The sequence below is a fragment of the Hesperophylax consimilis genome, chromosome 5 (genome assembly GCF_061612785.1).
Source record: "Hesperophylax consimilis isolate HC1 chromosome 5, BYU_Hcon_1.0, whole genome shotgun sequence".
Lineage (NCBI taxonomy): Eukaryota > Metazoa > Arthropoda > Insecta > Trichoptera > Limnephilidae > Hesperophylax > Hesperophylax consimilis.
The window spans coordinates 17,418,349-17,431,633 of record NC_142840.1 but is presented as its reverse complement, the minus strand read 5'-3'; the positions used below and the strand labels follow the sequence as shown (position 1 = coordinate 17,431,633).

The 13,285-nt window shown below is 32.9% G+C and overlaps 1 protein-coding gene across 4 annotated transcripts in view; it reads right to left on the bottom strand.

Annotated features, from left to right (window-relative positions):
• Positions 1-13,285, bottom strand: part of sd (TEA domain transcription factor 1 homolog scalloped) — a 158,784-nt gene that overhangs the window by 4,636 nt on the left and 140,863 nt on the right. Inside the window, exons 4-10 of one of the 4 annotated variants that reach the window (XM_089631660.1) lie at positions 9,187-9,317; positions 7,896-7,991; positions 7,195-7,235; positions 4,872-5,058; positions 3,415-3,477; positions 2,824-2,990; positions 1,005-1,239 (exon numbers count right to left, since the gene is read on the bottom strand). In XM_089631660.1, coding sequence (XP_089487786.1) covers positions 1,005-1,239; positions 2,824-2,990; positions 3,415-3,477; positions 4,872-5,058; positions 7,195-7,235; positions 7,896-7,991; positions 9,187-9,317 — 920 coding nt within the window. The remainder of the gene's footprint in view (positions 1-1,004; positions 1,240-2,823; positions 2,991-3,414; positions 3,478-4,871; positions 5,059-7,194; positions 7,236-7,895; positions 7,992-9,186; positions 9,318-13,285) is intronic. The other 3 variants (XM_089631661.1, XM_089631662.1, XM_089631663.1) reach the window with 3 other exon arrangements.

Genomic DNA, 13,285 nt, shown 5'->3' with positions numbered 1-13,285 from the left:
TAGAACTTCATTTCTGCTCCTTCTTCCATATTCTACTGCTTTTCTTAAATGCTGCACATTTTTTGCTTTTATATAACAAACCGATTTCTGAACACTTTGTGTCGGGATTTTCCGCTCTGACAATAACTATTGCGGGCGAAATCAATTACAATAAATACAATTGATTATATGCACTATTTAAAACTAGCAGCAATGATAGAATTTTACCTAATTATGTCACTATAATCAGTCACTATCTAATCTGGGGGTTAATGTTAGAAGTGACTGTGTCAAATATTTATTATGATTTGTTCAAGTAAGATAATTATTTGTCATGTCTTGGCCTGCGATCTGCGGTAATATTTTGTTTGAAGTGAACATTAGATAGGCCACAATTCCATTAATCATGAATGGTTAACTTAGGCTTTTAAACAATTCAAAGAATGGATATTTAAGAGTATTTTTTGATACCTAGTTTAAATCATCAAAACTGACAGGCTCTTCTAGCATTAATGCCCCGGAGTAAGCGTTCAAAGATTGTTTGAAATGGAGATGTAAATGCGAATGTTGGAGGAAGAGCGCTAATATTAAAAAACGATAATAAATAAGCAAAATGGTGAAAATATTTAATAAAACACGACTAGTTTGAAATAGAGCAAAAATCTCTCGACAAATGCTTTAGTTACATTTAGATACACTGTGAATTTTTTCATGCCTATAACATATTAAATAACAGAACAAAAGGTGTTTTAAATAATTTTCCAGAGCTTACTTTGCGATTTTTTTCTATCGAGGGAATTTATAATTAACATTTCGGCATAATAAATGTGTAGATATTATCTTCAACTTAAAAACTTAAAAAGTTAACGAGAAACTTGTTGAAAATCCGTAGAAATTGGGAATGCGGGGGCTTGAGCCCTAGCTATTCCTACTTCCTTCATAAGAGGGCCTTCCCAAGCTGTTTCCGCTTTTTGTTGCCACATAAATAATAACGTAATAACTGATAATAGAATTGGTAAGCTTACCTGTAATATGGTGAAGTTTTCGAGAACACTGTTCATCATGTACTTCTCGGGCAGGTGTTTGAGCTTGTGTATGAAGTTGATCATGTACTCGCACATGGGGGAGCGGTGAATGCGGTACACAAACCTGCCGGCCTCGAAGCGCGCATACTCCGTCTCCACCTTCTCCACCACCTGCTTGCCAAAGGAGCACACCTTCGTGCTGCATGTGATGGTCATGTTCTCGTTGCTCTCGTATCTACAAAGGTCATGAATATGAAGTTAAGTATCTGCAGAAGACAAAAAGTATCTTCGGGCATTTGTGTTTGCAGAAGTCCATTACCATCAGGTATGTAAGTAGTAATCGGGTAAATAGTAGTAAGTAGTAAGTTACAGGTATTGTATTAATGGAATAATAATCCTGATAAGACCGGTCGGTGGCCGAGTTGACATTGCGCTTGGGTCTCACCCAGGTGTAGTGTGTTCAATTCCTCGGCCAGCTAAGTCCTCCATCACAACACAAGCAACATTTTCCGCTTACTGTGGTGGTAGTAGGAGATTTTCAAATATTGTCAGGTTATTCGTAACCCGGGAATGTTTGTCTTTCTTTTAAAAAATTAAAAAATAAAAATAATCGCATAGTATGTAAAACGTACCTACAAAAGTCATAAACATTGTACATATTATATTAAGTATCTATGCATATCTACTTGAAGTGAAATGACACTAAACTGCATTATTATTACATATTATTATGGAAGACATAGACATGGTATTTACACACTTGATTGGCTTTGTATTAAGTGTCTGTAGAAGTCATAGATATTTTTGTATAAAGTAAACAAACTATTAAAGATATCGAAGACATAGGGACAATACTGCATCACAAGGTGGATTAATCAACACTTGTGAGAAAGAGAAATTTAGTTTATTTATTAACTATCAACGCCCAATATAATAACGCAAAATATTATAACGCAAGTAAAGGGTTGTTGCAGCATGGTTCTATGGTTTGTGCATTATACAAACATTTGTGTGTAATGCTCTGTAGTAATAGTTTTAGTGCAAATGTTGCCGTTCATTAATAAGAGATAGTTTTGTGACGAAGAATAGAAAATAATATTAGTATCTGAAGTTAGCTTTCAAACAGATGGCTGAGTTTGCAACGTGTCAGTACCTCACCCATGAATTCCGTTCCTCTGCTGACTAAGTCCTCGATCACAACCCAAGCAACATTTCAGCTTAGTGTGGATGGTAGTAGATTTCCAAATATTATCAGGTTATTCATAACACGAAAATGTTAATTGTTCTTAAAAAACAAGAGTCATTTTAGGTATAATTCAAATAATATTTATTCAAAGCGGTACTCAAATTTAAAAAAACTGAGAAGTATTGTTAGATGTTGATGAAAGAACCTAGGAGGCAGATTCCCATTCTTTGTCTTTGGCTTTATGGAACACGTCCTTAGTATACCTAACCCCTCATTTTAGTTTTGGAATAGACTGGAGCGACCAAAGCTGAAATGAGGGGGATGGGTATGTTGGGAACATGTCATTGGCTAGGGATGAAGTATGAAATACGTCTCCTGGATAAAGAGTTATAAATAACTTAATTACGAGATAGGGTAAAGAATGCAGGTATTCAATGCAATATCAATAACCGAAGGCATTAGTAGGTAATTTATTCTAAAGCCATAAAAGTAATTATGAATAAGATGTTGCACTTCAATAGTTCATACCAAATAAGATGACAATCATGAATAAATCAATTCAGTGTAGGTACATATATTTCAATGAATGCCGGGATAGCAGAAATGAGCAGGATAAATATCATAAAAACTTACTGGCTAGTAACTCCATAGAAGGCCCCTGACTCATCTTGAATGTTGGTATTGAGATCGGCCCAAAACTTAACGAGGAAGAATGCGCTTTGTGGTCCTTTGTCGTAGAGCTCTTTTAAGCCGCCTTTCTTCTCGGGGAATTTATCATATATCTGTCTTACGTCAACAGACTGCAAAAAAAAAACAATTAAGATCCATATAAATAAAATAATCGTATTGTTAAGAGGGCTGTTCGGAAAGTAAACACCGTTTTGGCTAAGCCAAAAAAGAAACCTTCATAGATACAAATATTTTATTACGTGCCTCTTAAAACTGCAGACTTTCACTATTGTTCAACAGAGTCACCATTTAAATTCAAGCACTTGTCATACCGTTTCATCATGTTGAAAAATAGTAGAAAGCTTTAGTTTTAAGAGGCATATAATAACATATTTGAATCTATGGGGGGTTTTTTATTTACAGCCAAATGGTGGTTACTTTCTGGACAGTCCTCGTAGATAAAGTTTGTAGGACAAATAGATACATAGAAAAGGAAATTGTGATTGAAATATGGACACAATAAAATGTTGAAAATGAGTAGAATATTTCATTTACCTCTAATAAGGGATCCCCATACGTCGCTGACCCTCCTATATGGACGAATAGATGTTTGTGGTACTGAAAAAAAAAAATTGTCATTAAACAAGATGTTAAGATCAACGAAAAAATAAATTAAGGTCTTCATTAACAATATCAAGTCAAGTTTACGCAAATTTCTTAATATCCAAGCATTAACCATCAAAATATTGTATATCACTAGTAAGAAGTCATATCGAATGCAATTCCACAGTTTGGTCTCTAAATTACAAAAGAATACAATGTAAATTCTTAAGATAAGTAAATTTTCTGAACATGTATTCTTAGAGAATTAGATTATGAGATATGTATTGTAAAACTGATTAATTTTTTGATCATAGAACTATATAATTAGAGGCGCTATTGCATTCTAATATCGTGTTAAAACTAGCCTTAATTGGTGCGCACTACACATAGACTGGATTTCGTAGTTTACGGTTGTTCAGCGTTAAGAGCTTTGGCGGACTAATTGGAAGTACAAAAATGGAACCTATTTTTTCTCTACATGTCTCATCTAAACACATACATATCAATTTATTTTATTTATTAAAATTCTCCAAACTAGGAAATGAATTGTTTACCAGTTTTTTTCATCTAGTAGAGCAAATTTAATTGATGAAACTATTTAGCTCTGGATGTGTAAATGAACATTGGTAAAACATATGAAAGTCTCAAATTATATAACTTCCATGATGTTCCTATTAAATTCTATTTTTTCTTTCTTGTCTGATATTTTTAAATATGTTTGTGGCAGTCATACTTTTCTACTGCACTGTTTATGACTATATTATGTAAATGTATATGTAAAAGCCTTTAACCTTTGAAATGCCGAGCTCCCGTGACCTAAATAATAATACCTGTAAAACTCTCTAAAGTATTGTCTTCAGATCACCATATGGGTTCGCCGGTGCTCAACGTATACAAATTTTTTGTATCCAATGGGTACTTTCGGCTTTTGAAAAGTTAACGGGTGTAAGTACATAAATACATACTTCATGGGTTTGTTTTCTTGAAAATAGAGAGAAAATGCTTGAATATTGTTCAGTTTCTTTAAGGTTCTAGCTAAGATAACAAATATTCAAGTAGATGCCTTTAATTTTGGACGCACTATTATTCATGAACACATTACAACTGATTCAGGTTGTCAAGAACTGCAAAATAAATATTTTAGAGTAGTATAAGTTGCTATCCTTCTTTTTGATTACAGCATACTTAATTCCATCGCTAACCTCCCTCACAATGTCAGCCAAGCGAAAGATGAAATAGATCCCCTGGCACTCTAATGGAACATTCAGGGGGGTATCTTTGAAGCGGTAAAAAGAAACTTGAGTCGGGTAATGTCGAGAGTATGTATGATATGATAAATATGAATTTGAATGAAGCAAGGAGTGTGTAACTCTGAAACGGCGTGATGGTCAGTTAGTCACTATACTCACAGTTTCGGGGTCTCGCTGCTGCTCCATGAAGGCGGAGAACTCTACGAGGCGCAGCTTGTGGGTAGCGATGGCTCGGCCCTCCCACGGGGGCGGGGGTGCCACCTCTGCTCCGCCCACCCCCACCACCCCCTTGCCTACGCTCGCACTGTACGCCCCTTGTGGAAAAGGCTTGACACTGGAAAGATAACTGACATATAAGTAAAATTCTGATTCATCATTAGGTTTTGTGTGTTGAAATTCATCTTCTTCTTCGGGTCCGGGGGTTCCGTTGGAGAAAATGCTGGCAGGCTTTTTTCTATTTGAAAAAAGATTTAGTTAAAACAAAAGTTTTATTAGTCATACAGATAACCCGTTGTGGCCTGTGCCATTGGCTAGAAAAGACACCGGGTGTTTCTTTACTCCCAATAAGAACAAAGAATGAAATTTTATTTCACATCAGCAATTAAAAATTACCATTTAACTTAGGACAAGCCACGTGACAACCAACCCATATTATTTGTTCCAATATGGGGTCCGTAAGTTACCCCGACCAGTATATTGAAATCAAAACTAAAATAAGGATAATTGAACGCACCTGGGGTAAAACAGCATTGTGAAAAATCTGTTCTGATGTGTATCCGGGAGTAAAGTGCACAAACTTTGGGAGGTGATTCTGCATGATGGTAGAAGTAAAAATTAATAATTTTTTTTCAAAATTTCAATGTTTTAAGGTAGTTTTCGTGTAAAAAGGTTGAATAGTTTGTATGGAAAAAAAAATATTTTTGTATGGTGAAAAAACAATTGAATTTCGAAAAAAGTTTTGTCTTTTTTAGTTCTACCATCATGTAGAATTACCTCCCGAAGTTTATTCACTTTACCCCCGGACATTGTGTATTGGCTGTTAAACGTTTCATTTGACTACTGTAATACATATTGAAAGTCAAATAAAATTATATGAAATAGGGTATTTCAACTTATAGACAACATGTTTGTGTTATTTAACCTGTTAACCGGGCGGGACGTATAAATACGTCAAACATAAACAGTATTGGGTACGGGTAGGACGTATGAATACGTCCTTGAAATATATGTTGCGCCCTGGAACGAGCGGGGCGTATATTTTCGAGGAAATCACACGGAAATTGAGTTTTTAATTTTTAAATATTTTAATTTTTTAAATTCAATGTTTCTCTTTTATCTGTGTGCTTTTATTTATTGTTCTGTAATTATAACCTTTTTTATATTTTTTGTAATTTTTATAATGTTTGTAAATATTCTTTTTTTTTAATTTGATGTTTTCACTTTTTTTGGTGCATAAATAAAAAAAAATAAAAATATGAAATTACGTCCACCGGGCGTGACGTATTGATACGTCCTAAGTGAAGGAGTTCGCGCCCGTTATATGCTGCGTAATTCAAAACTGAACTCCCCGGTTAACAGGTTAATCAATTATTCAAAAGTTTTAAGTACCATAAGGTAAAAAAAAAAAATGCAATCTTTTCATAAATCAACAAATTAGCATTTTCTTAATGCTGTGTTTCCATAAAATCAGTTTATTTGGTGTGAGTTGCACTGCTGAGTTTATCATGTTCATATTCATTAGTGATTGTTCAAACTGCAATACATTTTTCAACCAATCAGCACTATTCTGATTCACAGAAAAAGTATTGAAAGAAGCACGCACACGATACCGGCCGTCACTCTAGGCCTTGTACTACCTTCTGTAGTAGTAATTTTAAAAAGATTCTTAGGGTTCTTCGATTCTCATAGTTGAATATATGGCGTGTAATTTTAACAGACTTGCACAAAACAATGTTATAGCGATAACTCTATTTGTCGGCAGGTAGGCTAAATTATAATAGCTGGAGTGGGGCTCTCAACATTCAATTGTTTTTTTAGCAACACACGAAATCATTCGGTGACAATCACATAACCATTTGGCCACAGATAGGTAAAGTGAATTACCATTTCGTAGTAACATGTTGATGGACAGAATGCTGCACAGCGTCCTGTGTGCAAGGCCAATTCGTACACAACTCTGTACGCCATCATCGATTTTCTACAGGATTGAGACAAAACGGCTAGCAGCTTCTTGATTTTGATGCTGGCAGGTGCAAGCATTCCGCTTTGTGTCACAAAGCGAATAAACAAGACAGCTCTACTGTCATACCACAGGCCAAAATACAATTTTGTATAAAAAACTCAATTTCAGGATCTTTTTTGCAAAAAAACTTGTCCCACAACACGACTTATCAACATGTTAAGATGTTATCTGCCATTTCCTACATCAACCAAAATATGTGATATACCGGGAAGAACTTTATGTACTTAAAAAAATACTTACTCTTGGGAGGTACCGGGTTGTAATCCAGGCTGCCAGAATTGCTAAAAGAAAGAAAAAATAATATATAAAAAGTTGAATAGTAATCCAGCTAAGGCATAGTCCGGTAACTAACCATATTTGAGATAATTGTTTTTTCGAAAACAGGAACAAGCATTAATAACCAATACAAAAATAACACAATAGTCTGTATTTATACAGCCCAGATGATGGTTCAGGACCCACCGAAACTACATAATTGGCTTTACATAATAAAATAAAGTGGTAAACACAAAATATATTTTATTCAAACTATAACACGATTGTTATTAAAAACAAATTAAATAAATCTTTAACCTATGAAAGTTACAACCAAGTCAATCAAAAATATAAAACTTAATAATTGGGGGAAAGTTTTAGATTAAAAACAAATAAATCAATCAGCATTATCAGTTTATTAGATTAGTATGCAAAAGCTTTTCAGAAGATTCAGCCGAAACTGTGTTCAGATCATTTACTAAATCAAATTATGACGGATGGAATTGATAATCAATAATAAGGTCATTGGGTAATTATTGAATTATCTTCTGGTTTTCATAGTCATTAGGACAATAATGGATTTTTGTGGTGATTTGGTTTGATTTTTATCCCATTTTTTATTCGGTTTTGGAATTGAACACAGTTTGGTTAGGATAGCTCAGCATTTAGCAGCCCACAAGTCTTACCACCGGATGATATGGAGCTGGGAGCCCCGCCACTATCTGTGCGCTAGACAGGGATGACATGCTCTGCATCGCCTTCTCCTTCAACATACCACCATCCTAAATACACCATTTATTTCAATTGCCACATTTCACAAAAAAAAAAACTAAAATATAACCCTATAACAAAAATAAATATATTTGAATGTGTGTTAATGTGTACCATTACTATAATTATTGCTAAAAAGTAGTAAAGTACGTAGGTAGGTAAATCATAATAAAGGTATAAATTTTTTTGGTAAATCAATTTCACTACATGGAAAAATGATACTAACTTAAGGGGTTACACTACCATGAGATTTAAAAAAAAAGAAGTGGGGGGACATCGCGGCAACAATGGAAGATCTCATGTACGTTCCAGGAATCGCAGAACATAATTTAAAAAAATATTTGGTTTTAAGACGCTGAGTCAGTGCTGTTTTTTTCTTTTGCGTTTTATTCAAAACTACTTTTGGTGTACACGATATCTCAAAATCAACATAACCGATTTTGTTAAAATTTTCAACATATATTCTTTTTTTTTTTTGTATTAGGCAATTCACCCTAGAGAGAGTGCTATGTGGACATATATTCTTAATAATATTATCTAAGACGCAACGGAATTTTTTTTATTGGATTCCACGTTCAAGTTATAAATTTTTTAAACAAAAAAATTTCGAATAAACGAGTTTTTTTTTCAAACAGCTATTGTTCCTACTAAAAAAAAAATAAAATTCCCTTAGCAACGGAATTTTTTTTATTGGATTCCACGTTCAAGTTATAAATTTTTTAAACAAAAAAATTTCGATAAAGTTTTTATAAACGAGTTTTTTTTCAAACAGCTATTGTTCCTACTAAAAAAAAATTAAAATTCCCTTAGCAACATCTATGTATTACCTTTCTAAGGATGAAAAAAAAAATTCCATGCGATGCAGAGAAAATAAGTACATCATCATCAAGGATTTTCAAAAGAGGGTCCTTCTTGATGATTCATATCTACGTTATTTTTTCTTATTCTTCATAATTTCAAATTATCCACGAAACTACTATGTATATGCGTAAAATAAAAATTATTTTACATATTTAATAGCTGCGTCAAAATTTATTTTTACATCTATTTTTCTCTTGGAAAAATAAAATTTATGCAAAATTCTAGCGAATTTTTGTTGTGTCACCCAACTCATATTTTTTTCGAAGAAGGTAGAAGGTACCTACCGCTGTTGGCAAGAACTCCAGAGGAAGGCTACGGACGAAAAGGGTATTAAAAATATCTCACCACTTTTAATTTGGCCTGAATCTCCCGCAGTTTCCGTCGGGCGAGGACTTGTATGTGGGACGAAACCTGCTTCCGGGTGCGCGTCTTTCCCGTTCTTAATTTTATGTATCTTGCAATAAGCTCGTTTCTCCCTGCAAATAACATAATGATAACAAATTAGAAAACAAATAAATACATACTAAATACCAACCAACCCAAAGTAATATTTGATTCATTCTGTCGACGAGAAAATAGAAGCAAATTTGCGAATTCGTGTATATTTTCGTAGACTTGTTGAAACAAAATATTCATAACATAGTATTTATAAGTCGGTAGAAGGTAGATGTAGGTATCTACCGTTAAATAGTATTTTATTTAGTCATTGCACGGAGAAAAATGAGTATGTATTGGTAATTTATTAATATCTTCAAATTATTGGTAATCCGGCTACGAACGTGTGGTACCTATTAACTGCAAAAAAATCGTAGCATAATAATTTATTTGAAAGTGTTTTAAACTCCTACGATCGAATCAAAATTAAAAATACTAACATCGATAAGTAATAATCAAATTGTATCGAAGTCCATACTTGTAAATCTGAGTTGGTAACAGAGCTGTTAGTTTGTAGGAGCGAATAAGCTCTCGATAAAGTCCGATTCGAGTTAAAGTAAAGTTCGAGTCCACTTCCCGCAGCCATAAAGTTTGCAAGATAATTACAAATAAGATGTACGGAGTGTAAATGGGTAGAAGCACAAGTAGCTAGTAGCTAGGAGTATCTCTTACACGTTACATATACCGCCTACCGCCTAGTACTCGTACCTACCTACCGCTCAAGTAGTGTGCTCTAATTAATTTTGTTTCTCTCTAAATTTTAATCTCGAAGTTAGACAAACAAGCGGAGTCCGTGGAACTTGGCAACTTTCTGGAGTTATAACATAAACGAAGAGGAAAGTTTCATCGGGGAGCGTATTACAACTTGGGCCATTATTCCGACGGAGCCGAAAGGCGAGGCGCGGATTGCGGCTCCGCATTACATTACCCTACAGACATTTAACATTTACCGATAACACTTAATAACTTTTTAAATTTGCTATTTTAACTTTTCGAAGTAATGAAATTGGCTATGTGGTCCTGGAAGAAGCTTCTCATTGTGCGAAAAGACCATTCTTGGAGCCAGCAAGTGGCACCTGGCGATTCGTATGAACTTCATCTGTGGCCATTAGTCACCTTTACAAGAAAGGGTGGAATGTGACTCACCAAACCAGTGTCTTGTTACAAGTGTAAATATAAAACAGAAGTGAAAGTAAGCTGACAATGTACTACTCTATATTCCATTCGTCAACATTATCAACCTACATCGCTTTTCCAAACTAAAAACTTACCCTTTTAGACACTCATAGTCTATTATCGATAGACGATTCACATTTAAGATAAATTATAATCAAATCCTTTTACTATACCACCCATCATAAAATTTACTTTTTCTTTCTTAAAAATGTACATTAAAGAACATAATTATATTAAAATAATTACCATGATTAAATAATAACATCTCTAATAGCATGTGTTTCCAATTATGTCATCTGCGTGCACAACTCTACCTATCTAAATTTCTGTAATAAACAGTGTTAATTTCAAGTGACTACTACTGTCAGAATTATCTGCCTGTACATGATATAAATAAATAATATGTACATATTAAAGAAGCATTACCCTTACTGGTCAAATGCATTATACATATAGTTTTGCATTATTGATCGTCGAACCGGTGGATAAAATCATAAGTAGTTATAATAGATTGTCTAGTTTATACTTACTAATAGTTACAAATATATTGGGGTGATTTTTCACAAAAACGGCGATAGGTATACAAATCTATTATTAAAAATATTATTATTAATTGAATGTAGTAGGCGTCGTAATAGCATAATACATATATTTTAAGAATTCTCTTGTCTGTACCAGGAATGCAAGATATTTCAGTTAATCGTATATATAGTAATATGACGAGTTTATTTTGAAGACAATAAATATTCTGCAAAACAGATGTCACCTTCTCGTATGCACATTGCAAATAAATAATTATTTACGGGTATGTTATCAGCGGTTTAACAATATCAGAGTAGGAAGAACGTGGAACTGTAACGAAGAAATTGTATGATAATAATTAAAACAACCAGAAAACATCGGCTTCTGTGAATACATAAAGTGGAGAGAATCCCCGGACCACCTCCACATGGTATAATATATATACGGTTCCATGCTAACTCAACACGGTGACTATTCAACATACTTTTAAAAAGTGATATAAATTCATTAAAAACGATGAAATTTTTTTTTTAACCTAACCTACTTAACCCAGTTAATAAAGTTTTTGTTTCATCACTTTCCATGACTTTATTTAACTTTTTAAAGATGTGATGAATTATCATTTTGACGATTTATCCGGTCACCAATATATTCAATATATTTTAAGAGGAAGCTACAAGCCAAAAATGTGTATTCTTGGTATACCTTATATTGTAGGTAATAGGCATTAAAATTGCTTGAAAAACGGAGTCTAGAAACGTTCGATTTCAAGCACAAAACTGGTTTTTATTTATTTTGTAAATAATTTTATAAGAAAGCAAAAAAGTTAATCAAGTGAAACAACAGCAAATCAAAGTGCAAAAGTTGTATAAATTTCAATTCTAATATAAGTGAAACTGTCACAGATAATCTTAGCTATAATAATGTATTTTTTAAAGTTTTTTCCTTTACGCGTTCATATATTTCTATTGAAAAAATATATTTTTTAGTAGTTTACATTTATATTTTTTATTGAGTAATTTGTTTTTTTTATTTGTATTCTACTCAAGCGAAACGATAGGAAAACCTTCAATTTATCTAAAGCATATTTTTTGGTATTCATAATGTACAACAATTCGTTATAAAGATTAATGAAGATAGTAATTTAGATTAAGCTTCGCCTTAACATACAATATTATGTTGCATGATCGTATTTCAATAAACAAAACACTGGTAAAAGTGTGGCACAAAATGTGAACGCGGATCATCACATTTGATAATTACTATCTAATTTGAAATAAATACTTTGCAAATGTACCTATATATATTATTATGTTTAGGAATCTAAATAGGATAAACCAATTCCATTAATTATACACAAACAAATAAGCACGAGTATATACAGGTACTCATCGATATTTGGTCGATGTATAGTATAATATGCTACATATAAACAACAAGAAGAGTCAAACAGTAAAAATAAGTAATTATCTAAAAAAATTGCATCAAGAGATATATTCAGACAGTTTGATTTTATATTTATTCAAACACATTTGAAAATATCTACATCTCGTAGGCCCATTAATTAATTTTGCTCATGGTTAGACTTATAATGTTGCGTACTGAATAAATCATTACGACGGTCCCGAAGAACAATGTCGAATGTGCAAATTTGTAGTTTTGCAGTAGAGCTATTTAAAGTTTCATTTCTGCATATTTACTGTTTTTGGTCAAATATTTCTCCAATTAACTAAATAAGAATTAATGAAAAATATCAAACAACACTCATTTCTTTATCTCAAAAACAGTAAAAATGCCGAAACGAAACTCTAAAAAGCTCAAATGCAAAATTACAAATTTGCATATCCCATATTTTTCTACGGGACCGTCGATTCGATCTGATGTGGAGTTCAGGGCAACGAGATGAAATAATTTCTAATAAATATGATACAATATACAGTTCACAATTTCGTATAAGAAAAATGCGATTTTTCTACGTTTATGTAGAGCCTTTGGATTTAATTGATGATTACTAAAGCGACATGAGAGATGTTTAATAATAAAATAAAAATTGATGTGACGAACAATATAGGTAAGTTTGATATTGGGGATTCCAAATGGCTGAGGTAAAATCAAGTTGAGATCTTATATATATCATATATAGCAAAATAAGCACAGACGGAGAAAAATGAGTATAGCTAATTTATTAAGAATCTGCTAGAAAGATCTATCATATACATATGCGCATATTTATGAAAAATCTAGAAAATAACTATTTTTCATAGTCGAAATACCTTAAAAAGAAGCATCGTAATATAAATAGTATAAAAAT